Raw genomic sequence first — 26,291 nt, forward strand, 5'->3', positions numbered from 1 at the left:
GGCGGAGGAGGAAAGGAGTTGGCTGGAGGCAGGTTTGCTATTCAGTCCAGTTTGGGTACCTGGTTGTGTTAAAGCTCTTCAGTACACTTTTGAAGGCACACAGTTATCCTGCTGTGCTCTCCAGCTAAAAAACAGCAAACCAAGCACTTGCTGTGGGGAACAAATAGTATTATTTGCATTAGTCTTGCCCCGTGGGTGGCTTCCTTGTGCCTCCGACTCTCTCTTTCCTTGCTTCAAAAGCCTTTTCTCTCCCCTACCCATAGGTGCAAATACTGCCACAAAGGATTCGACCGTAGGATCAGCACAGGAATGCTAAATGGCTCGAGTTGGGAAGGAAAACCTGCAAGAAGTCTCGCCCCTTCCCGTGACCTCTGCAGAAGTAGGACGGGAGAAAAGTGCATCGCTTGCTGCAGGTGCCCTGAGCAGCAGCAAGATCCCAGTGCTGTGCAAAAACAGAATCCCACGAGAGGCGAAGCCGTCTGGGCAGCAGCCACAGAGTAGCCTTCAGCAGGTGAGTGTGGTGGAGCTGCCTTTCCCTTAGGCTAGGTGTTCCCTCTCCGTTTTGAGAAAATTGTTACCTGTGTTGCATCCTGCTTGTTGCAGCCTCTCACTCTTTTGGTGCTGATGAAATGGTTTCTTGCCCTTGTGGATTTCAGAAAAAGCTTGAAATCCGCCTGGGTGGTGGCTGCTGAAGGCTGCAAATAGAAACCTGGGTAGGATTTTCAGCAGTCGGAAATGCCATGTGCTGATCTCCCATTTCTAGCTTCTGTCCCTGCTTAGTCTTAACAAACCAGTCCTTGCATCCTCATTTGCTGTTTCCCTTGCCAAACACTTTTGATATACAGCCTTAGTGCAGAGGGCTGTCAGCATTCCCCATAAGAACGGTCCTGCAGGATCAGGCCAGTGGCCCATCTACTTCCTCATTCTGTTCTCAAAGCGACAAACCAGATGCCTATGGGAAGTCTGAAAGTAGGACATGAGCACAATAGTGCTCTCTCCACCTGCGATCCCCAGCCACTAGTATTCAGAGATGTACCGTACTGCCTTTGATATTGGAGGTAGCCGTCAATAGCTTTGTCCTCCTTGACTTTACCTGATCCTCTTTTAAAGCCCTCCAAGTTGGGGGCCATCGTTGCTTCCTGTGGAAGTGAATAAGTACCTCCTGTCTGTCTGTCCTGAATATTCCATTGTTCATTTCCATCAGATGCCTCAGAGTTCTAGTATTATGAGGGAGGGAGAAAAACTTTTATCCACCCACTTTTTCAATGCATGCATAATCATACCCTATCTATCTATCACATCTCCCCTTCCTTGCCTTTTATTTAAACCAGTGTTCCCCAAACTTGGGTCTCCAGCTGTTTTGGGACTACAACTTCCATCATCCCTAGCTAGTGGGACCTGTTGTTGGGGATGATGGGGAACTGTAGTCCAAGAACAGCTGGAGACCCAAGCCTGGGAAACACTGTATACCTTGGGGGTCTGGTTGTCCAGCAAAGGTGGTGCTGAGCACCAGGACTTGGGAGTTATTGTTCTGACAATAGAATGGCCTCACTCGCAGGGAGCCTGTCTTATTCCCACTTGCAGGCTAACCCTCTTCCAGAATTCGGTTGCCCTTTCCTGAATGGCGACAAGCCTTTTGATTGGAACATAGCACTGGCACGAGTAGAATCCTTGTCTTTCTTCTTTTCTCTCTAGGCATGTCCGTCCAACGCGAGGAGGAAAGGGATCGAGATGAGCAAGATACCTCACTCTGGTTTAGTACCTGCTGCTGCTGCGGTGGAACCTGCATCTGGGTCAATGCCCAAGATCCTTTCTAGACAACCCCTGGGAGAGATGCATCTGAGCACATCGGGTCACAGGAATGAAGGTCGTGTGCCCAATGGCAAAGGTATTGATCACGACACAAAGGATCTTCCTAGTGTGCTGCTGCTGCTGTTTCGTTTTTGTTTTTGGCAGAGATCAATCATTGTGAACCCTGTTTTGCGATTGGCATTAACTTGATAGAATGAGCAGTCCATGCTGATGGGTTTTGGGCTGAACTCTGATTGTTTGGGCTCTGTTGCTTGCTAAATCATAAAATGTAAGGGAGGCGAATTGACCTCGGCCTGGGGACAATGGCTAGCTGGAATACGGCACTTGATGTAGAACACCTTGTTAGGTGGTCTTGGCCTAACCTGCCTCTGATGACTGTTGGTAAAGATAAGCTGCTTTAGAGTCATTGTGAAAAGTCCTTGAAATAAATATCTCGAGGTAGAGAGGGTGGTTGCGTGGCTATCAGCCTTTTCTGCATATTCACTGTTTTACTGCAAAAATCATATGCCACCCTGCTCAGTTCCTTACAAGGATAACCTTGAAACATACACACACATGTGAAGGTGCAACAGGATGCTTAAACTGCGACTGATCACAGCTGAGAAGACTCACTATTGGTTTTGAAAGAGCCAATGTCTTTGAAGCGAAAACAAAATTGCATGTTTGGGTTTTAACTAGTGGATTAATGCAACTTCCCCGCGACGGAGTGAGCTCCCGTTGCTCTGTCCCAGCTCCTGCCAACCTAGCAGTTCGAAAGCAATGCAGGGGAAGAAGATAAATAGGTACCGCTGTGGCAGGAAGGTAAACAGTGTTTATGTGCGCTCTGGTTTCCGTCACGGTGTTCCGTTGCACCAGAAGCGGTTTAGTCATGCTGGTCACATGACCTGGAAAAGCTGTCTGTGGACAAACGCTGGCTCCCTCGGCCTGAAAAGCACGATGAGTGCCGCAATCCCATAGTCGCCTTTGACTGGACTTAACTGTCCAGGGGTCCTTTACCTTTTTTTTTTTAATGCAACTTCTCAAATGGAAAAAGGGTTTGTTTCTTAAGTTGGGATATCTGACGGAGGACTCAAACAGGGCCATTTACCAGGCAACTTATGAGGGGGGGATAAACAGCAAGGTGGTTCTAATAGCTCGCTGTGTTCATTTGCTTCAGCTATTTAGATTTAAACCATTTTCTCAACCTGCAATGATCTCTATCCTATTTTAACCCATTTTTTAGTCTGGAAAAAAAGCAAAAACACCTGGTTTCTCCTTCCGCACTGTACCATGCTGTTTGCTTGCGACAGACTCTGTCCCCCTTAAATCCTCTATTGGGGATCCTGGTATCATTCTGGGAGTTGGCTCTTGCCATTTTGTTTACACTTCCCATGCAGGGCTGGAAGAATATTTCAGAGCTTTAGAGACCAGCTTTGAGTTACAGTGGAACCTCGGTTTATGAACACCTCGGTTTACGAATTTTCGGTTTACGAATGCCGCGGACCCATCTGGAACGGATTAATTCACTATACAGTGGTACCTCTACTTACAAATAACTCTACTTACGAATTTTTCTACTCACAAATGGAGCTCCGTCCGCCATCTTGGATGCGGTTTAGATAGGATTTTTTCTACTTACGAATTTTTAGATAGGGTTGCTTCGACTTACGAATTTTTTCTTCCAATGCATTCCTATGGGATTCGACTTACAATTTTTTTCGACTTACAAATGTGTGTTCGGAACGCATTAAATTCGTAAGTAGAGGTACCACTGTATGTGGGTTGACCAACAGCATTGGATTACCCATCACCACTGACTACACTTATCTACTTCTCTGTGCTGCTGATGTGATCCCCAAACATTTTTTTCCCTTGCAGAAGTGAGCACAGTTGAGTTTGTGCCAGATGTAGCAGCTCTTGCCAGTATTCTGTCCAACACAGGGCTGACTAACCACATGGTAAGTGTAGCCCACAAGCCCAGCCTGGCCGGACGAGTCCCTTTAAGAGGGAATAGAGCATGCTCAGCCATCGTTGGGGTAAGTCTCTACCATATACATCAGTGCTGTTGTGCATTTGTGTGGCGTGTGCTTGTCTGCTGAAATGGAATAGATCAGGGTTTCCCAAGCTTGGGTCTCCAGCTGTTGTTTTTGGACTACGAGGCCCATCATCCCTGACCACGGGTCCTGCTAGCTAGAGATGATGGAAGTTGTAATCCAAAAACAGCTGGAGACCCAAATTTGGGGAACACTGGAATAGAGCATGTCTCCAGCATGTATGCAGTTTATTCCTCTAGGCCTGGAGTGGAGAACCTGTGGCCGTCCAAATACCGCTGGGTTCCCCTCAACTTCATTCTTGTCCAGTGGGCACGTTGCCAGGAGCTGGTGGAAGTTGGGAGTTCAACAATACCTGGAGTTGGGCCACAGGGTCCCTTCCCTGCTCTGGGCAAGAGCTCTGAGCTTAGGGAGGTCTTTAGTTTATCTTCCACAGGGCCAGCCCACTCATAAGGCAAGGTGAAGCAACTGTTTCAGGCGGCAGGATCCACAAGGGCAAAGGCAGATTTAGGAGAGCACGATCAGTACGGTCACATTGGGTGTGGAGCCTTGAGGATGCTGCAGAGGGCGCCACAACTATGACTTAGAACGATGGAGCATGCTATGTTGAACTATGGAGGGTAAGAGGCGGGAGCTCCAAATTTTGGCGTCTCACAGGGCTGAAATTTCATCAAACAGCTGAAATTTGAGACTTGCCCGGTCTGCCACTGACAGGGGCAGTGGATGTCAGTGTAGATCAATATTCCCCCTTGTTCCTGATGTAGACATTCTCTCACCCCCTTTTCCTTGCGATGGAGGGGGGCACCATTTCGTGGTTCGCCTCAGGTGCTAAAATGTCTCGGGCATTCTGATTGAGCTTTAAATGAAGGAGAGCTGAAATTCTGCTTGACCAGGCATCCCCAAACTGTGGCCCTCCAGATGTTTTGGACTACAGTTCCCATCATCCTTGACCACTGGTCTTCTTAGCTAGGGATCATGGGAGTTGTAGGCCAAAACATCTGGAGGGCCGCAGTTTGGGGATGCCTGTGCTTGACCATCTGCTTCTGTCTGTGTCCGTGTATGGATTCAATTCTGATTTACGTTTTGTGATTTTGGCTTCAGTGCTGTGCTGTCGTGCACTTGTGTTTAAATTTTTTTTGCTGGCATTTAGGCTTGCCGAAATGTTTGTCGAAACCTGTTCCTAAGGCATCTTTAACAACTTTTTGTCGGAAGCGTTATATAAATAAAGAGAACTGACAGGCTGGCCCATAGGGATGTGAACAAAATAGTCCGTCTGCGTATTGGGAAAGGTGTTCCATGCTGGTGCTAAAGTCTGAGCCTGCCCATCCAGCCTAGATGCATGCCTTGCTTTTGATGTGTGCTCTAGTGAGTCATTTTCTCAAAGCTATGGAAGCTGGTGACTGTAATGTGGGGAAACAGGCCTAGCATTGCAGTAACTTGGGAATGCTGGACTTCATTTTCTTGCGAATGCTGGACTTCCATTTTTCTCTCCTTGTAGACTGGTCGAGGATCGTTATACACAGGGCCTCCTGCAGCGAATCTTCCTCGCATGTCGTACTTCTCCAAATCAACTTCAAAAGGTATGACTGAAGTTGGGTTTCTTTCTTGGCACATAGGAGAACAGGGTTCGGTCAGGCAGAGTTTTCATGCAGCTCCTTGTGTTTGCAGTCTGGTGGGACTTTGAAATATTCAAAACAAACACTTATGGGTGTACAGAAATTGCTCTCAAATGGCAAATGAAACATTTTCCCCCTAGTTTCCTTTAAAAAAAACCAACCCCTCTCTTATCTCACAACAGATATGAATCAGCCACAGTCCTTGAACACTCAGCAGCTTAAGATGTGGTCGGCTACATTTGAGAACCCTGGGCCTCGGGTGGGTAACTGATGCTTTTCTTCATTTTCTCCGACAATCTGGTGGCAACTCTGGCAAGGAATGCTGCTAGCCAATAATTACATACAGTTGTACCTTGGTTGACAGACGCCTTGCGACTCGAACGTTTTGACTCCCGAATGCCACAAACCCGGAAGTGAGTGTTCCGGTTTGCGAACGTTCTTTGGAACCCAAACGTCCGACGCGGCTTCCAGTTGGAGCTTCCTGCAGCCAGTTGGAAGCCGCGCCTTGGTTTCTGAACGTTTTGGAAGTCGAACTGACTTCTGGGACGGATTCCGTTTGACTTCTGAGGTACCACTGTGTAGGCTTGTGGTTGGAAGAGCCCTTGGCTAGCAAGAATTGGGATTGTGTCCTCTAAGCATGGGGTAGGGTGGGCGATCAGGGTGTAATGCAATGGATGCAAACTTGACCAGCCATCCAGACTTTTTTTTTAACCCCTAAATTCTCCCTGCCGGAGGTCCTGCCCAAAGTGGGTACTGAGCATTTCCTCTATAATTACTGTTCCAAAATGGCACCAGATGCAGCAGGATTTTGAAGGAATCATTGTACTTTCTCAGTGGCTGTTGCTGGGAGGGCCTCTCTCTCTCTCTCTCTCTCTCTCTCTCTCTCCCCCCTCTCTCTGTGCTTGTGTGTGTGTGTGTGTTGCACACAAACGGCTTAGAATACTTAACTCCTTCTCCAGGGTATTAAGGGGAAGAAAACTTCAGCATATTTTGAAAGGTGGTAGTTGTAGTCGTTTATGCACCCAGTCCTGGTTGCTAGCACACCTAAGAACACACACCACCCCTGATGCTGTTTGTGCTTCTTACACTTTTAAATAATTGTTCAGCCCTTCATACAAACTTTATTAGAGGACCGTCCTCAATTCCACCTTTTAGTGTGCATTGATGGCGCAGCCTGTGGACAGCTGTATCTGTAACTATGGCCCCCTGCCCAAGCTGATACGCTTCCCTTTTAACCTGGCAACATGTTTCTGTATGCAGAAGCTCGTGGGGGGGGGAGATGAACTGGACTCCACACGGCGGGGGGCGGCTCTTACCGTGCCCAAGCCACACATCTCTCCTGGGTGTGACGCGGGCTCCGCACGGCTATGCCGCTGTATGTATGGATAGTCCCGTTGCGTGATTGCCGTCTTGCCTGGCTTTGTGCCTCTTTCCTCCGGAATAGTGCCTGGGGGCTGCATGCCTTACATCTCTTGACTCTATTTGACGTCTGCTTCAGGTGGAGGTGGCAAAGCCAAGCCAACCCACGGAGAGCCCGGGAGTGGGCAAGTGCCAAGATTCTGCCCCCAGGTCCGAGGCAGAAGGTCTGAACGGCACGGTGGAGGGGGGCATTGCAACACAAAGGTGAGGAAATAACTGGCTGATCAGTTGGGGCGGCAGCTTGCATTATTTGTGAAACACAAGGGTATTGTGAAGCCATAAGGCACGGCGAATAAAAAATTCCGTTGTTCTGTTTGCCCTGGTTGCCCAATTTTTTTTCGTGGTGGTGGTGGTAGGTAGGGTCCCCATCTCCCTTCTGGCTTCCACAGCAAAGTCCTTCATTCCAACTCTTTTGTATTCCACCTTCTTTCGGGAAGACGCTCACCTTGCCTGCACATTTCAGATTGACGTCTACAGCCAAGGTTACAGAGTGTCTCTCGTCGTTGATCAGTAGGTGTGGGAAGAATACAAAAGTTTGTGACTTGTTCCTCTCCGAATCGTGTCTTTACCCTCTGCCAGTAATACATTCCCAGCATAAATCCACGGGGTATGTGTGTGATAATTGTTGTGTCCTTGTAAACGGGGGTGCCAACAGACAGGTGTTCCACATATGTCGGCTGTTTTGAGGCTTGTGTAACCTTTCATTGCTGTCTGCTCTTAAAACAGCGACTCAGCTGGGAGGAAGGAAATCGCAGGGACACCATGGAAAGGTGAGTGACCGCACCATCATTCATTCCTATCCAGACACATGGACAGGGATGTTTGCATTCATTATGCAAAGCTTTGTTAGACACCTTTCACACATGCCCCAGACTCTTTCTCACAGCTTGGTTGGTCTTGTAACACAAATAGGCAATTTTTCAGTGAAGCTTTAGCAACTTTGCCTGCCTTCTCCTATTGTGCAACCTGAATCGGAGAAAGATACTTTGAACCCTTGCTTCACAAGACATGATACGGGTAATAGATTATTTTCCAAACTTGGCACATGTAACACATTTGACAATTTAGTCTTTAAACTGTTAATGTACACCCCCAACCTCTCTCACCACCAAAGAAGTACAACAAGAGAACCCACACAAGTGACACTGACACAAAACCCCACACCTACACTAAGTAGAAGAATAGAAGCATTGCTACCCAACCGCACCCCACTCACCAAGCCCCCTCCCCCTTTTTCTTCCCAACCTACGGTAACATTGTATGTAAAAAATGTTTAAAAACCATACACATTGCCAGCTGATTCATGCACTGTGCCATCGGCCAGAACCACTTCTCAAGTGCCTGTACCATGCATAAGAATATGTTCGTCACAGCACTGTCCAAAATACAGCACACTCTCTCCTTTTAGTGCACCAACAGGTTTGCATTCTTGCCCGCTATGGGTGTGATTGCAAGCGTTTGCAGTAGGGCCGGGAGATATTCTGGTTTCCAACATTGCAAAATATCGCCAGTTAAACATTGTGATATACCGAAACATCACGACGTATGAAACAAGAATGCAGCTATGTGGAGGCAAATGGTAGGGCTGGGTGATGCCTGGTTTGCAACTTCATGTTATATCACCAGCGAGATATACTGATATATTACAATGTCTGAAATAAGGATGGAGCTACGTAGAGACATTGACTGGCTTCACGGTTTTTCCTGCATTGTGATTTTTCCCATTCTTGTGATTCGCTGCCCCCTGCATGAGAAAGGAGACTGCTGAGCTGGCAGAATTAACAGAGGCTGCAGGAATTGAGAGAAGCATCGGCTGGCTTCAGTTTTCCCCACATTGTGATTTTTTCATGGCTCATGCTCACATACACACACACAGAGCACGATTCGCTTTGTATTGCAAGGTTAAAGATGATGAGATGGATATCACAATACAGACTTCAAACCGCTTTTCGATGATATATTGATATATCACCCAGTCCTAATTTGCAGAAGAGTCTAAAACTGAAAGATAGAGCTTGCGTGTGCATTTTGATAGTAATGGTCTCGGCCATATTCCTTGCCTTCAATTGGCATTCCATATACTATGCCTGAATTGCCGCTTCATGAAATTCTCATGTCTTGCTGAGAGCAAAGCATGCAAGTGGGGAATAACACAGAGCAAAACCAAACTGGTTATAAAGGCTGCACCACCTGCTTCGCAGAGAACTGTTCTTGGTTTCCTTTGGGATGTGAACAGCAGGAGCTAATGGTGAGGCTGCCTGCCTGCTTGCCAACTTTGTCCCTTGTTTTTGCAGATGACGGGTTCGTGCCCGACCCAGCTGCCAAAGCTAGCATCCTGCTGAACATCGGCGTGAGCCATTCAGCCCTAAGGGCGACTGCCAATCTGAGCACTGGGGTGAGCAGAGTACAGTATTGTCTGTCCCAGTTACCACTGCTGGGTTCAACACCCATTTTGGACTTGTGCAGCCTGGGCCTTCCTCTCACGCTCCTCTACTTCCTGGGGTGCTGATTTGCTCCTAGGTGGGCATTCGGGTGGCAAGAGGCAGCTGCAATCTCCAGAGGGTTGGTGGAACAATCCCAAGGAAGGTGTCTGGTGTGTGAAACAGCTGAGGATGCCCATTAGCATTCTGGAATACAACAGGTGGGACCTTGCTCTGTTCCTTGCTGCTGCTGTTGGCATCCATCTGCCTTATGAGGAACGGCTTAGGGAGCTGGGTATGTTTAGCCTGGAGAAGAGAAGGTTAAGGGGGTGATATGATAGCCATGTTCAAATATATAAAAGGATGTCATATAGAGGAGGGAGAAAGGTTGTTTTCTGCTGCTCCAGAAAAGCGGACATGGAGCAATGGATTCAAACTACAAGAAAGAAGGTTCCACCTAAACATTAGGAAGAACTTCCTGACAGTAAGAGCTGTTCAGCAGTGGAATTTGCTACCAAGGAGTGTGGTGGAGTCTCCTTTGGAGGTCTTTAAGCAGAGGCTTGACAGGCATATGTCAAGAATGCTTTGATGGTGCTTCCTGCTCGGCAGGGGGTTGGACTGGATGGCCCTTGTGGTCTCTTCCAACTCTATGACACTAAGAATCTGGTTACAGAGTGGAACCCTAACTCTCAAGAATTAATAGAGTGCACTTCTGGGGGTGAAGTCAAGCCCCTGTGTTTGCAGAGTCTAAGCGACCTCCCTGGGGCACAAGCCTGGGCAGTGTGCATGGACTGCGCAGATGGCAAGACCCCCAAAGGAAAGCAGAGCCAATACACTTGGCTGCAGGAGTTGCCAGAAGGAGGCGTACAAGGCGCCATCCAACCGTCTTAGGGACTCTACTCTGGATTTGTGTAGGGTTTACTCCTTAGCCTTTTCTTCTCCCCAATAAATCCCGCAAGGGAGTAGAGCTTTAGGACCAGAGTTTTCCTTCTCCTAGATGGGCTACCTTCCCAGACTGATGAGTCCCATCTACCCCTTACTTCCCTCTATAGCCCACAGAGAAACTGCCTTCTTGTCTGCTGGGCCCACTATCGGTCTCATCTGCTCAATCCACCAGAGCCTGTCTTCGCATGCAGGGAAAGTTCCTAACTCACTAGGGGTTTGAGACCCATCGGCTACCCCATGGGTAGGCAAACTGAAGGCCCGGGGGCCGGATCCGGCCCAATCGCCTTCTAAAGCCGGCCTACAGACGGTCCGGGAATCAGCGTGTTTTTACATGAGTCTACTTATTTAAAATGCATCTATGGGTTATTTGTGGGGCATAGGAATCCCCCCTCCCAAAAAAAATATAGTACAGTGGACTGGCCCCCTGCAGAAAAGGTTTGCTGACCCCTGGGCTACCCTCGCCTGGTTTAGCTGGCCAGTTGAATCCATATGTCTGGATTTTCCTGGACATGACCGGGATTTCAAAGGTGGAATTTATGCTGGGTGGTGGGGTGGGATTTCTGAAACATAGCGCTTTGTCCTGAATCTTAGGCAACTTAATCACAAAGGTAATAATAATTAATAATAATAATAATAATAATAATAATTGACCCTTAGGCTGAAAAAGGATCCCCCCCAGTCTAAAAGGATATAAAATCAGTTGGGCACCAGGGGCGTAGCAAGGAGGGGGCGGCCCGCTCCCAGCTCCGTCTTTGGGGGGGGGCAGCACGAGCGGCGGCACCAGCACCCTGCTATGTAGTGCCCATGCACAGCGTCGCTACGTAGGGACGCAAGTGTTGTACGTAGCAACACATATGTCGTACGTAGCGACGCCCCGCCCTTGGGTGTGCATCATGTTTGCCGCTCCGGGTGCCTGAGCGGCTTCCTACGCCAGTGTTGGGCACACTGGTCCACCACCTGCTGGCTACTGGATTCTTTGTCTGCTCAACCCGTTTTCCCCACCGTCTTCCTGCAAAAGTACTTTCTTAGTCAGTTGTGTACAGAGTGACCGTGGGGAAATATCTGGGTGGGTGGGGGGGAGACCTTCTGGGAGCAAGGCTTGCACTGTTGAGGGCTGTAAACTGATTATTTTTTTTCCTCTAGGGGGAAGGTGCCTGTTTGCCATTGTCCTGCAGGAGTGTGCGCTCAACAGGAAAGTTTGGGCGTGTGTCCTGCCGCTCTACACAGCGTCTTAAAGGTATACTTAACAGGAGTTGCTTGGGAGTTTGTCCTCCTCGCGGCTATTTGGTGCTGCAAGTTCCTGATAGCTGCAAGTTCCAGTTATAAGCACATGGCTTGTAACTGGCTTATCTTTGATTTTTTCCTAAATCTAAATCAAATAAGTGTTGGAAATGTAAAGAGAAAGAAGTTTCTTTTTATCATAAGTGGTGGTCTTGTAATAAGGCTAAAGCTTACTGGGAAATGATATATAATGAATAAGAAAAGATGTTTAAAATAAGGTTTGTAAAAAACCTAGAAGCCTTCCTTTTGGGAATTATCAGGATAGAACTACCCAAACTATACAGAAATTTATTCATGTATGCGACTACAGCGGCAAGAATGTTACTTGCCCAAAAATGGAAAGAAGAAGAAGTCCTAGTGAAGGAAGAATGGATACAAAAACTTATGGAATATGCAGAAATGGCGAAACTTACTGGAAGAATAAGAAATCAAGACGACAAACTTTTTTATAAAAGAATGGAAATGGTTTATTGAATATTTACAAATAAACTGTAAACATTGACAGGATTATTGCGATAGCCTGCAGTTTTATAAGAGTATATGTTTAAAGTAGATGAATAAATGAGTACATTAAGTTAATTTGGAATATGCAGAATATAGGGGGTGGGGAATTTGAGGAAGCACAGAAAAATGGGGAAGGAAGTTGTGTTTTGAAATGTTAAAATGAGTGTAAAATTATTGAAATGTATAAAACTGAAAATCATGAAAAAATAATATAACTGGTTCCCCACCCCCTTCTGTCCCATTTCACAGGTCTGCAGAAATTGGAAGCTTCCGAAGCCCAGCTAGCCAACACACCAGGCGGGAAATGTTCAGCTGATGGTTATACCCCCTATGGATTAGCTCGGAGGGTTCCCACTGCTTCCCTGAAATCCTCGGTTTGTGCTTGAGGGTTGGCGAGGTTGCCTGCCACTTTGTCGCTAAAAGCCTCGCCCGGAAGTGTGCACCCACTTCCCAGATAGCTATGGGCATGTCCTTGAAAACCACCATTTGTGTTGACGCTGCTGGGGTGAAGCGGGAGGGATATGTAGCTCTGGTCAGCTGGGACCAGAGATTAGTTACTAGCCCAATCCTTTATTGTCTTGGGTTTAATAGTCTGAAACCAGCAGACTGCATCATCCCTGCTGCTGGCAACATACAGTGGTGCCTCGCTTAACGAAATTTCCGCTTAACGAAAGGATTTTTCGAGCGGAGCTTGCCTCGCTAGACGAATGCGTTTTACGAAAAATTCATCTACCGAATCGCGGTTTCCCATAGGAATGCATTGAAATTCAATTAATGCGTTCCTATGGGCAAAAAAAAGTAAAAAAAAAAATTCAGTGCATTCCTATGGGATTCGCTAGACGAATTATTCGCTATAAGAAAAGACCCGTGGAACGAATTAATTTCGTCTAGCGAGGCACCACTGTACAGTATATTATCCATGCCAAAAAACATCTGTGCTGGCTTCCTGTGTAATTTCAGACACAACTTGCAGTTTGGGTTAAAAACAATAACCTGTTCCCCTTTGAACCTGTCTGGCCAGTAACATCGTTTTGAGAAGCCCTTTTCCAGGTGCCTCCCGTTTTCAGAGGTTAAGCAGGTGGCAACTGGGGAAACAGGGCCTTTTCTGTGGTAGCCCCCTAGCTATGGCCCGAGCTCCCCAGAAATGCTTAACTCTCAACCCACTCGAATGTGTTTAGACCGCATGGCCACTTTCGCAGAGGCTCATGGTGAATAATAATAGTTGTCACGTTTCTCTGTTTTTCTTTTAATCAGCTGAACTTCATTTCTCACTTCTTTTTCAACTTGCGAGATTATCTTATTGTTGGAAATGAATGGAAAGGCAGAGCGGGAAAGCAATGTTTTAAAGTGGTGTAAGAACCTGGGAGCTGCCTTATCCTGAGTCAGCCCACTGAGCCACCTAGCCCCATGTTATCTACTCTGGCTGGCAGAGGCTCTCTGGGGTCTCGGGCACCCTCTTAACTAGAGATGACAGGTATTGACTTTCTGCATAGAGAGTGTATACCCTACCGTTGAGCATCTTCTTTAAGTTGTTAGTTTCATCCTTTTTCAAGTTCTGTGCCTTGCTGTTCACTGTGACTCCCATCGCGCCATCCTCTGAACACTTTCTCTTATGTTGGACCAGCATTGCAGTCCCTGGATACGGAACCGTGTGCCTGTTTCTTCCTGCATTAAAGCTAAGAAGGTGGGTGTCCAATGCCTAATCTAAACCAAGCAGGAGGGCAGGAACTGATATTCTAAAAATGCTCAGATAATGAACTATTGTGAGAGTCCTTTACTAAAAACCATCTGAAATGCCCCATTCCTACTGTTGTGAGCAGCTATTGGAATCCTTGGTAAGTAGAATGCTCTTAAAGATAGACGCGGGCAGCACTGTGGTCTAAACCACTGAGTCTCTTGGGCTTGCCGATCAGAAGGTTGGCGGTTCGAATCCAAGCAACGGGGTGAGCTCCCGTTGCTCTGTCCCAGCTCCTGCCAACTTAGCAGTTCGAAAGCACATCAGCGCAAGTTGATAAATAGGTACCGCTGTGGCGGGAAGGTCAGCGGCATTTTCGTGTGCTCTGACACTTGTCACGGTCCTCCTTGCGCCAGAAGCGGTTTAGTTACGCTGGCCACATGACTCGGAAAGCTGTCTCTGGACAAAAGCCAGCTCCCTTGGCCTGAAAGTGAGATGAGCACTGCAACCCCATAGTCGCCTTTGACTGGACTTAACCATCCAGGGGTCATTTGCTTTTTTTACTTCTTAAAAATCCCTGGTTCCCACTGACCGTACCAAGACTTGCCATTGTGGAATAGGCATTGTATATACTCGAGACAACTTTTCTGTGGGCCAGTCGTTACACAGCCAAAACTGCAGCATAGGTGCCCAAGAAAGACATGTTAGCAGGTTTAAAGGAGCCCGAGCGTTGGCAGAAATACAAAAAGGAAAAACAAACAAACCTAAAGAGTTGGTGGAGCAGCCCCGCAAAGACTGAACGTGCTCGGTGGCTGCGGAATGATGAGGGATTGACCCGGGGATTGAAGCGGAAGATCTGGTGGTAAATGGGAAAATGAAATGCAGCATCCTGAATAGGGTCGCTCAACACAGCAAAACGTTGTTGCAATTCCTCCTCATCCATTCTTACTCATTCAGCATCTTGCTAGGGGGGGGCAGATTCCTCAGTGGGCTCACAAGCACAGCAGCACGTGATACATGAGGGTGTATAGCCCTTATTCTATATTTTCTGGAAGGTGGGGATACTAAACGGAGGCAGTATTTTTGCCCACCTGCAAACCCATTGCCACGTACTTGAATTTTTTGCTTCTTTCTTTAAATGCAAGTGTGTCCGCGTGTATTTTAGCGTTAGTTGCGGCAATGAGCTGATGCCGAAGGTATGCTATACTGAGTAAAAAAATCCCCTCTTTGGGCATCAGCTGGGATTGTGGTAACTCTTGTGCGTGTTACTTAAAAAAATGCTGCCAGGATTTTGATTTCTCTGACTTTCCCCTAAAGGTTCCTTGGTTGTAAAACTAGAAAGCAGTTCCTGGCTGTGTGACTAGGCTGGCCGTAAAAACGTAGCAGGGTTTGAAACCCATTGGTACCCCAAAAAAACCCTGTCCATTTTGCTTTTTCCAGGTTAATTTGGCAAGCAAGATCATTTCACTGAAGGACTCTGTGGACTCCAAAGAGGATGACGCTGCTGTGGAATGGGTAAATTCATGTGGATAAAACTGGGAGCAGCTGTTTGTATTCATGTTGCTCCAATGCATTCCGGTCACTTAATAAGTTATGCTCAAGCACCTGCCTTGTATGTGGTTTCTTAGTGATTTGTAAATCTTTGTAGTCCAGCAGCTTCTGTTGTTTGAATTCTTGGTTCTCAAACTTAATCTATTCCGGAAGTCCGTTCCAAAACCAAGGCGCGCTTTCCCATAGAAAGTAATGCAAAATGGATTAATCCATTCCAGACTTTTAAAAACAACCCCTAAAACAGCAATTTAACATGAATTTTACTATCTAATGAGAGACCATTGATCCATAAAATGCAAGCGATAATCAATGTACTGTACTATAAAATAAATAAGACAGTATTGTACAGTAGATGATAAAAAATAAAATTAATTTTTTTCTTACCTGCACTGATGATAGTCGTTGTTTGGATGGGGGAGCTTTTATCCATTTCCACAGTCACACAATAAATCAGTCAGTAGCTGAACTGGGTTCCACACAATCATTAAAAAAACAAAAAACAACTGAAAAACCCTCAAAAACAAAAAAACAAAATAAATAACAAAAACAAAAGCGCCAAACTTAATCCGTTCCGGCAGTCCATTTGACTTCTGAAACGTTCGAAAACAAAGGCGTGGCTTCAGATTGGCTGCAGGAGCTTCCTGCACTTAAATGAAAGCTGCTTCTGAATGTTCAGCTTCTGAAAAACATTTGAAAACCGGAACACTTCCGGGTTTTCAGCATTTGAGAACCAAGGCGTTTGAGAACCAGGGTACCACTGTACTCTACAACAGAAAGTGTTCAATTGGAGCAGTGTTTCCCAAACTTGGGCCTCCAGCTGTTGTCTGGACTACAACTCCCATCATCCATATGCAGCTGGGATGATGGGAATTGTAGCCCAAAGGCAGCTGGAAACCCAAGTTTGGGAAACCCTGAATCAGATCATGCATTCTGCCCCCTCCCCCATGTAAGACAGCTTGTGAGGATTATTTGTCAGATCTAGTTCTGTGTAAGGTGTTGTTGTTTTTTTAAAGGTGTTCGCAGCATTACATCTCTAGATTGCAAGCAGCAGTTCTAGGAGGGCACCATAGTAAAGATATGGAGGACGCGTTATGGGGAAGGTCTTCAATTTCCTCTTCCCATTTTTATGAGGTGCTCAAAGGCATATCTCCTGGCTGTGGCTTTGAATGTTTGTAAAACGGGGTATATTTTTATATGCCTGCTGCCTAATTTGCCAGTAGCAGCAGACTTGCTAAACCCAAGTATGCAATGGTCATTTTTCCGGCTTGATATGTTTTTGTAGTTTTCTTTCCTCCCTAAACTTTAGCCTACTCCTGAATTGTGTTCCTAGAATATAGCCAGAACTGCCTTTTGGTACCAGCATACGGGGAGCGGAGGGTTTGGGATCCTGCCGTCTTTCCCACTTTTCCTTGTCCTCACTTGCCCTCTCGGTGGTTGGTAGCTTTAGCGGGGTGGAAGTGAAACCCAGGAAGGCGAGATGACGTTTTCCTTCCCTTGCAGGAAAGCATTGCTGTGCGCCTCTTTAAGGATGAGATAGCAGCATCAGCAAAGAAGGTGGCAGCTGTTCCTGTGATCACCCCAGAAATGGGAAAACCCCAGGTAAGCATCTTTGTTAATTTTTCTCCCAGGTAGAAACAGGCTCCGAGCACGTAACTCAGCTATTCCTTTAAACCAGCCCCGCTTGCAAAAAAAGGATGGGGTGATTACTTTTAACACAATTCCCTTTTGTGGTTTTCTGAAACATTTCAAACTTTTGATTGTTCTTCTGTTGTGAGTTTACTGCAGAGAGATGGTTGGAGAAAGATGGAAAATAAACCTTTTTTCTAAAGAAATAAAAGGATGAAGTTCTAATTCTGGTTTTACCTGTAGTACTGGTAGGGTTGTGTCAGGGATTGCTCTAGCAGTGAGCATTCCCTGACAATCGCGGAAGAGAGGCACCCTGGCTCAGGCAGCATCCTAGAGCCCTTACTGCAACCTCAGACAGGATATCAGGGGGAGGGATCATGGGAAGTGTCCAGCGGGGAAATTCCTCGCCCTTTTAAGTTCATGCCTGACTTAAGACATTCCAAGGTGCGCAGGCGCAAAGGGAGGAGGGCAGGAATCCCACGCTTACTATGCTGGGGGAGGAGCAGACGCCAGGCATTGGGAGAATCTTCATCAGACTGATCGGACATGTATTCTTGATACTGAATCACATTGTAAATATCAGGCAGAATAAAAGCCTTAAAGACAGAATGGCTGTGGTACTAGTTTCTCAGAAGTAGTCAAACAAGGACCGTGACAGGTTGGGACGCAGGTGGCGCTGTGGGTTAAACCACAGAGCCTAGGGCTTGCCAATCAGAAGGTCGGCGGTTCAAATCCCCGCGACGGGGTGAGCTCCCGTTGCTCGGTCCCAGCTCCTGCCAATTTAGCAGTTCAAAAGCACGTCAAAGTTCAAGTAGATAAATAGGTATTGCTCCTGCAGGAAGGTAAATGGCGATTCCGTGTGCTGCTCTGGTTCGCCAGAAGCGGCTTAGTCATGCTGGCCACATGACCTGGAAGCTGTACGCTGGCTCCGTCGGCCAATATCGCGAGATGAGCGCCGCAACCCCAGAGTCGGCCACGACTGGACCTAATGGTCCGGGGTCCCCAAAGCAGTAATGACGAGGTGGGCAGTTGATTTAGGATATAACTTAGAGTACGACAAATGGTACAAACTGTACAAGATTATGTATAGATGGTACATCACACCATTGAAATTATTTAAAAAGTTTAAAACAGGTAATAAGATCTGCTGGAAATGTGGGGAAGAGATAGGAGACTTTTTCCACATGTGGTGGAGGTGTGCGAGAGTCAAGGAGTTCTGGGAAAAAATATACAACGAACTAAAGAAAATCTTCAAATGCACTTTTAAGAAAAAGGCTGAAGCTTTCTTGTTGGGGATGGTAACTGATGTAAAAAAATGTGATCAAAAACTGTTCATGTATGCCACCGCAGGGGCAAGGTTGTTACTAGCCCAAGTATGGAAGCAGCAGCATCAGATACCCTCAGTAGAGGAGTGGAGACAAAAAATAATGGAATATGCGGGTATTGCCAAATTGACCGGGATAGTTAGACACCAAGGAGAGGAAGTATTCAATAAGGAATGGAAGAAATTTACGGAATATATTGAGACAACACTTTGAAAATTAAAAGCATAAATCAGTAGATTCGGAACAATTGGTATAAAAAAATCTTTTTATTGTCTTTATTATGGATAAATATATAATTATATAAAAGAGAATGTTTTCACAATAATGTAATATACGAACAAATGAATAGCCAGGAAAAGACATGATTGACGATATGATATGTAATGGCCAAACAACTGCGCAAAGTCATTTTGGAATCTAAAAGACTGCAAAGAAAGGAGGGAAGTCAACAAAGATTTGAAACTTGAACTGTATAAATGAAGGAGGAAAGCTGTATTTGTAAAATCTGTTGAGACTGTTGAATATTAAATGTTGTAAATGGTTTTGGGGGTGTAAATAGAAAATCAACAAAAATTATGTTTAAAAAATAATAATGGCAGGGGTCCCTTTACCTTTACCTTTACTGGTAGGGTTGGTGTAGGTGGTGAAGCTTGAGAGCATTGCAGAGGGAAAAGCAGGCAGCTATTGGAACAGAATAGTGTGCTGTAAGGAAGCACCGTGTTCTACGAGGGCCTTCTGGCAGTTCCCTCACTGCGAGAAGTGAGGTTACAGGGAACCAGGCAGAGGGCCTTCTTGGTGGTGGCGCCCGCCCTGTGGAATGCCCTCCCATCAGATGTCAAGGAAATAAACAACTATCTGACTTTTAGAAGACGTCTGAAGGCAGCCCTGTTTTGAGAAGTTTTTAATGTTTGATGTTTTATCGTGTTTTTAATATTCTGTTGGGAGCCGCCCAGATTGGCTGGGGAAACCTAGCTAGATGGGCAGGGTATCAATAATAAATTATTATTATTATTATCATTATTATTATTATTATTATTATTATTATTATTACTACTACTACTACTACTACGAGAGCTTGGAATCGTATTGGAAACCGCATCCAGTTGTGCACAAATTGTGCTTTCATACTTTTTTTTGGGGGGGGGAGGAATTATCTAGCTTTCATGGCTTCAGAGGAACATCTCAGTCCCTGCCGACCCCCAGGTAGCTTTCGGGGTTCTGGGAGGTCTAGAGTTAACCTGCCCCATTTCAGCCCTTGTCCTCCTCTTCCCCCAGCGCATCAAGCTCCTTGCTCAGCTCTTGCAACAGGAGATGAATGACGGCATCAGTCACGACATTGCCCCCTCGCTGGGGGAGTTGCACAAACTGTTGTCGGCTCACTGCTCGCCTGCCCGGGAGGCTCCCAAGCCTGGTCTCCTCACTACCCCTGTGTCGTCTCCTGGACCACACCTCTGCAAGCTGGCGCCAGGGTCTGTTGCTATGGCACCCGAACCTGGCACGACACATGCCACCACCTCCAGCCAGCAACCTGTCTGTTCCATTCCTCAGATGCCTTCGGTCCATCTACCGGAATCAGGCGGGAGTGGGACCTCCATGCATTTGTCGTCCTGTGGAAGTAGTGCGGGTAAGACCTGATAGATTAACTTGATTCTCATGTTAAATTTTTTAAAGGCAAGTGATAATATTAATATCCTTTTACAGTGGAATCTCTGTTCCCAAACCCCTCCATTGTCGTATGTTTTGGCTCCCGAACGCCGAAAACCCGGAAGTAACTGTTCCGGTTTTCGAACAATTTCCTGAAGCCGAACATGCTACGCAGCTTCTGTTTTGAGTTTCCCTATTGTATTGAGGCTTCTGCTTTCGGTTTTCGAACATTTTGGAAGTCGAACCGTCTTCCGGAACGGATTACAGTGGTACCTCGACTTACGAACGACTCGGCAACCGAATTTTTCGACTTACGAGTGGGGCAAATGAATTTCTCGCTTATGAATTTCTCGACTCCGAACGGAAACCGCAGCGGTTTTAGATAGGGTTTTTTCGACTTAACGAATTTTTAGATGGGGTTGCTTCAACTTATGAATTTTTCCGTTTCCAATGCATTCCTATGGGAAATCGTGTTTCCAATGGCGCTTTTCGACTTACGAATTTTTCGACCTATGAAGGTGCCTTCGGAACGGATTAAATTCGTAAGTCGAGGCACCACTGTATGTTTGAAAACCGAAATTCCACTGTATTACAAACTGGTGTGGGTAGGGATCCTATCTAAAATAATAACACTAATTTAAATGTCCTACTTTTCCACTTGGCTGTCATTGTGTGTTTTCCCTGTCCTTCAAATGTTAACTATTTGGCCATAGTCAATAAATATTTGCCGCTTGGACACTTTAAAAAGAGTTACAGTAATAATTGCAATTAATCATTGATTACAAAATAATCCATCTCTTAATGTTTGATGTTTTCTCGTGTTTTTAATATTCTGTTGGGAGCTGCCCAGAGTGGCTGGGGATAAATAATAAATTATTCTTATAATTATAATTATTTATAATATCTTTGCCATTGTTGTCCTTTCTCCAGTAGACAAAGTCAAGCAGCGCTTGGATGACCTCCTTAGTGCACCTATGCGCTTCCACGAGGCACGCCTAAATGCTGAATGTGCCTTCTACACTGCCCGCCTCGCCTGTGTCACGCAGCCCTCGGCGCGGCGGTGCAAAGATCCTGTGGCCAAAATGCTAGAGGTCCAGGATGCCATGGTAAGCATCTCAATGTGCTTCAGCTTGACGAAGCAAAGAGCTGTGTGCCGTCTTCCAGTCCCCTTCAGCAAGGGGTAAACGAGGTTGCTTTTGAACCAAGCAGTGTGCCACAGCAGTCTGCCGAACCTTCTGTGGCACGTTGGCGCGAAACCTTGGCTGCTCCCTGGGTTTGCGAATGGTGCCACCGCACAATGGAAGCACTTCTTCTCACCAGGCGGAATTGTTTGGAAGACTGCAGCTTACCAGTGGGCTGTACGCCGTGCCATAGCAAGCTGCCCCGTGCGAAACAGTCCTCTGCCTTTAGCCGGGGCAATTGGCAGCATTCCCAGGACTCGGAATATGTACCGTGAAGACCTTAAGTGTCCTATAGCTCTGTGAACAGAGACCTGGCTGGGAAACCTAGCCATATGGGTGGGGTCTAAATAATAATACTAATAAGAGTGTTTGTTGTGGGGGAGGAATGGAAAGGAGAATGTTAGCCGCTTTGAGACTCCTTCGGGTAGTGATAAAGCGGGATATCAACTCCAAACTCTTCTAAATACCGTGTTTCCCCTTTTTTAATACGTAGTCAGAAAGTAAGCCATGGCAGGGTTTTTAACCATTTGAGAGCTATAAGACATACCCCGAAAATAAGCCATACTTCCGCAACAGCTAGCAGGACCCAGCATGCCGGCCGCGACAGGAGGAGGAAGCCTGCCGGGTCGGGTCAGTGCCCGGAAGCGGCGGTGGCTGCTTTAGTGCCAATAAAGCGTGCAGCAGTGCCGCACGGAGCACCAGCCAGCAGGACCCAGCTCCTGCAATGCCGGCCGCGGCAGGAGGAGGAAGCCTGCGGGGTCGGGTGGGTGCCCAGAAGCGGTGGCGGCTGCAGCGCTGACAAAGCGTGAAGCAGCGCCGCACGAAGCACCAAGGGCACGAGCGGCAGGAGGAAAGAGAGAGAGGCTCGTTACTTGCGGCACTTTAAGAGAAGCAGCCAGAACCGATCTCCACATTCCGAGCCTCCCTTTTGCGCGTGCGGGCATGTTAAAGCCCCGATCAGTTCACTCCCCACTTCTTCCTCGCCATCCCTCCCTTTCACGCGTTGCCTTGACCCCGCAGCCCCCCTCCCTGGCCATCTTCCCCTAAGTGCAGCGCTGCTTCGTGAGCGCTGCAGCCGCACGCTCTCTGTGTGTGCGCGCGTCTCTTTCTTTCTCTCCCTGTGCGTCCGTCTCTCTCTGTGTGTGCGTGTGTGCGCGCGTCTCTCTCTCCCCCGTGCGTCTCTCTCTCTGTGTGTGTGTTTGTGTGCGTCTCTTTCTTTCTCTCACCGTGCATCCGTCTCTGTGTGTGTGTGTGTGCGCGCGCGTCTCTTTCTTTCTCTCCCTGTGCGTCCGTCTCTCTCTCTGTGTGTGTGTGCGCGCGTCTCTTTCTCTCTCTCCCCCGTGCGTCTCTCTCTCTCTCTGTGCGCGCGTCTCTTTCTTTCTCTTCCTGTGCGTCCGTCTCTGTGTGTGTGTGTGTGTGTGTGCGCGCGCGTCTCTCTCTCTCCCCCCCGTGCGTCTCTCTGTGTGTGTGTTTGTGCGCGTCTCTTTCTTTCTCTCCCCGTGCGTCCGTCTCTCTCTGTGTGTGTGTGTTTGTGCGCGTCTCTTTCTCTCTCTCCCCCGTGCGTCTCTGTGTGTGTGTGTGTGTGTGCGCGCGCGTCTCTTTCTTTCTCTCCCTGTGCGTGTCTCTCTCTCAGTGTGTGTTTGCGCGCGCGCGTCTCCCCCCCCCACAGAGAAAAGGTTCCGCTTCGGCTCGTCATTCAGCCGCGCGCGCGCGCCAGGGGCATGGGCCCAAGCCTCGTCCCCCTCGCGCTTCCCTCACAAGCATCTCGGAGCGGGACGGGTCACGGCCTCCCTCCTCATTCCTCGGCCGGCGTGAGAGAGCCCGGGGAGCAGAAGGATCCCAGGTTTAACCCCCAGGTACCCCCAAGTTTGAAATCCTGGAGAGCTGCTGCCAGCCTGGTTGACAGTAAAACCTGGATAGCACAGTAGGCTAGAGTGTCGTGTTTATAATGTGCGCGGAAGAGAGCACCGAGTGTCCTGAGCCAGTGGGACCCAGTTGTACCAGCACTTAAAAAAAAGACACCCCCTGAAAATAAGCCACCGTGTGTTTTTTTGAGGAAAAAAAGTTATAAGACGGTGTCTTAAAAAAGGGGAAACACGGTAATAATAAGTTGTTATTATTATTTATTTATTATGGATGGTGACTCCTCGCCATTCTTTTATTCACGCTTAAGAGATTGTATTTCCAGCTGCAACAGCACGAGAAGGCGTACTACAGAGAAGGCCAGTGTGGTGTAGTGGTTAAGAGCGGTAGACTCCTAATCTGGGGAACCGGGTTTGCGTCTCTGCTCCTCCACATGCAGCTGCTGGGTGACCTTGGGCTAGTAGTCGCACTTCTTTGAAGTCTCTCAGCCCCACTCACCTCACAGAGTGTTTGTTGTGGGGGAGGAAGGGAAAGGAGAATGTTAGCCGCTTTGAGACTCCTTCGGGTAGTGATAAAGCGGGATATCAAATCCAAACTCCCTCCTCCTCCTCCTCCTCCTCCTCCTCCTCCTCCTCCTCCTCCTCCTCCTCCTCCTCCTCCTCCTCCTCCTCCTCCTCCTCCTCTTCTTCTTCTTCTTCTTCTTCTTCTTCTTCACCTGACGTCTTTTGCAGGGAATTGGTAGTGCAGAGATGCCTGCAGCTGTCTTCTCGCCTGTGAGGTTGGGCAGAGTACAGCATGCAACAAGCCTCTGTGATGTGGAATCTTCCGCTTATGAACCCATGCCCATTAATTCAGTGGGGGGGGGGTTGTGGTCAACTCTTTTCTGTTTCTTTTCCAAAGGAGCAGCAGCCTTTGAGGAGCTTGTCGACATATTCCCCCTTGGTGCTCACGTAGTCCATGCCTTGGGTGCCAAAGTGCTGCCCATGCCACATATACAGTTGTGCAATTAGAAGAACCTGTTTCTGGTCAGATGGAAACATCTACCAAGAACTTCCCTTTGACAGAAACCTGTCCTCTTCAAAGCATGTTTGGATGCATGGCACATTTACAGTGGTGCCTCGCTTAACAAACGCCCCGTAAGACAAAATTTTCGCTTAAAGAAAGGATTTTTCTAGTGGAGGTTGCCTCGCTAGATGAATTCGTTTTACGAAAAATTCGTCTAGCGAATCACGGTTTCCCATAGGAATGCATTGAAATTCAATTAATGCGTTCCTATGGGCAAAAAAAAAAAATTCAAAAAAATTCAATGCATTCCTATGGGATTCGCTAGACAAATTTTTCGTTATAAGAATAGACCCGTGGAACGAATTAAGTTCGTCTAGCGAGGCACCACTGTAATTCCAAACCGCTTCTTGGCATGGGAAAGGCATGGCCAAAGCTGCTCTGTGGCAACGAAAAATCAATGCACTCGTGCATATATTTTTTAGATGGGCTCATGGCATGAACTCAGATTTAGCCCCGTCATGCCAGTAATCCACTATAACTTCAAAGTGCTGATTTTGACCTATAAAGCCTTAAACCAGGCATCCCCAAACTTCGGCCCTCCCATCTACAATTCCCATCTTTCCCAACCACTGGTACTGTTAGCTAGGGATCATGGGAGTTGTAGGCCAAAACGTCTGAAGGGCCGCAGTTTGGGAATGCCTGCCTTAAATGGCTCAGGACTGCAATACCTCAAGGACTGCCTCTTTCCGTAAGAACGTACCCAGATCCTGAGATCATCTTCTGAGGCCCTCCTTCATGGGCCGCCTTGTCGAGAGATCCGGAGGGTGGCAACACGAGAACGGGCCTTCTCTGCAGTGGCTCCCCGTCTATGGAATGCTCTCCCCAGGGAAGTTCGCCTGGCACCTTCATTACACACCTCTAGGTGCCAGGCAAAAATATTTCTTTTTAACCAGGCCTTTGGTTGATCTTATTGACACCCAACACCCTTTTAGAATGTGGCTTTTTTGGGGGGGGGGGTTATTGGATTACTGCTTATGGTTTGATTTTATATGTTGTGGTCTTGTTATGAACCTAATAATAATAATACTAATAATAATAATTTAAATGCTGGAGCTGGCATTGTGGATCAGAGCTCTGTGACTTGGCATTCTCCTTTTGATCTTGAGCTCAGGTTGAGAGCCTAAACCAGGGGTCGGCAAGGTTTACCTTGCCTGGGCCGGATCGCGTGTGTGACCATGATTTCTGGCATCTGCGCCTGCGCAGATGCGTTTTCTGGCGTCTGAACATGTGCAGACGTGATTTCTGGCACCACGGAAGCAAGTCCCCGCGCCGTGCTGCACCGGTTTAGCACAGTGCGCGGGGACTCGCCGAGCAGATAGCTTGGTTCGGGGGTGGCTCGTGGGCCGGTTAAACGACCCCCGTGGGCTGCTTGTGACCCATCGGCCTTAGGTTGCCTACCCCTGGCCTAAACTCTTAAGTTTTACTTGAGATGTAGCATTTAAAAGTTGGCTACCCTCCTCCAGTCTGTCCTGGGTCAAATGTGCAGAGAAACATATTTTTTCCTGGTTAGCCCATGCGTGTCTCATTGCATAACACTTCTTGCTCTTGTTTTTATCCACCAGCACTTTATACCTATCTCCGAAACCCCATCCCAACCCTTGGAAGCAGAAAGGGTTTTGCCCTTGTGAAGGTCTGGGCTATGATGCCTGCTTGCCAGTCCCATGGATACAGAGACAGTGTGGTGAAGTTCCTTGGAACCAATGTACGGTGTTCTGTTGTCTTCTAAACTTTAGAAGATCCACCCCCAGCTGCTACTTTCCAAGCTCACTCCCTGACCACCAGCGAATCTTGTTGGGACTCTGAATCTCGGTGGGGTTGCCTGGGAGGACCAGGAGCCGAAATCTCCCCTCCTTTTCCAAGAGCATCTAGTGCACGGCAGAAAAGAAGGGGCTGGTGGCGCCGTGAAAGGAGAAAGCTGACCTGGAGTTCAGCTTTCATTGAACTGCAAAGCATTGGCACAAAAGGCAATACGCTAATATGGTATGCAAGAAACATACCTTTTGTGGGAAGAAAGGAGAAATTTTTTAAACGTTTCCTAATTGCTTTAAATTGCTATTTTTGCAAGCAAGAGCACAACTCTCCCCCAAGGGTGAGAAGGAGGTTCGAAAGATGGGTTTGATGTCAAGCTCTGACTGTGATCGGGTTAGTAACATCTTCCAGTGTCCTTGAGCTGAGAACACTTAATGGACCAAATTTCTTTTTCTTTTTTAAAAGGCAGTGGTGCTTTTAAGTTAAAAGTTCTTAAACTATAAGTTCCTTTGGATGTCGTTTTTAGCCAAAAAGGTGACTCATAAACAGCAATATAAATAAACGATGATGTAAATAAAGACTTTT

The 26,291-nt window shown here is 47.2% G+C and overlaps 1 protein-coding gene across 2 annotated transcripts; it reads left to right on the plus strand.

The window, feature by feature from the left end:
- TROAP (trophinin associated protein) lies at positions 1-26,291 on the plus strand. Of its 2 annotated transcripts, none has more exons than XM_060271992.1 (16): positions 1-511; positions 1,696-1,888; positions 3,670-3,827; positions 5,341-5,422; positions 5,641-5,717; positions 6,957-7,081; positions 7,604-7,647; positions 9,172-9,272; positions 11,386-11,479; positions 12,277-12,401; positions 13,652-13,711; positions 15,143-15,217; positions 16,754-16,852; positions 19,480-19,828; positions 20,779-20,954; positions 25,520-26,291. In XM_060271992.1, exons 1-16 carry the CDS (start codon positions 317-319, stop codon positions 25,583-25,585), a joined length of 2,019 nt encoding a protein of 672 aa, XP_060127975.1. In that variant the 5' UTR covers positions 1-316; the 3' UTR covers positions 25,586-26,291. The 2 variants fall into 2 exon arrangements, with proteins under 2 accessions (XP_060127975.1, XP_060127976.1); XM_060271993.1 differs by having other exon boundaries at positions 20,782-20,954.

This window comes from Zootoca vivipara, chromosome 2, assembly GCF_963506605.1.
Source record: "Zootoca vivipara chromosome 2, rZooViv1.1, whole genome shotgun sequence".
In the NCBI taxonomy this organism is placed as follows: Eukaryota; Metazoa; Chordata; class Lepidosauria; order Squamata; family Lacertidae; genus Zootoca; species Zootoca vivipara.

What these genes read in the sequence shown, in the direction of transcription:
- TROAP (XM_060271992.1), top strand. Translation starts at nt 317, where the DNA reads ATGGCTCGAGTTGGGAAGGAAAACCTGCAAGAAGTCTCGCCCCTTCCC. An exon ending in TCGTGTGCCCAATGGCAAAG is followed by an intron (nt 1,889 to 3,669) that starts GTATTGATCACG and finishes TTTCCCTTGCAG; the next exon opens with AAGTGAGCACAGTTGAGTTT. An exon ending in CAGAAATGGGAAAACCCCAG is followed by an intron (nt 16,853 to 19,479) that starts GTAAGCATCTTT and finishes CTCTTCCCCCAG; the next exon opens with CGCATCAAGCTCCTTGCTCA.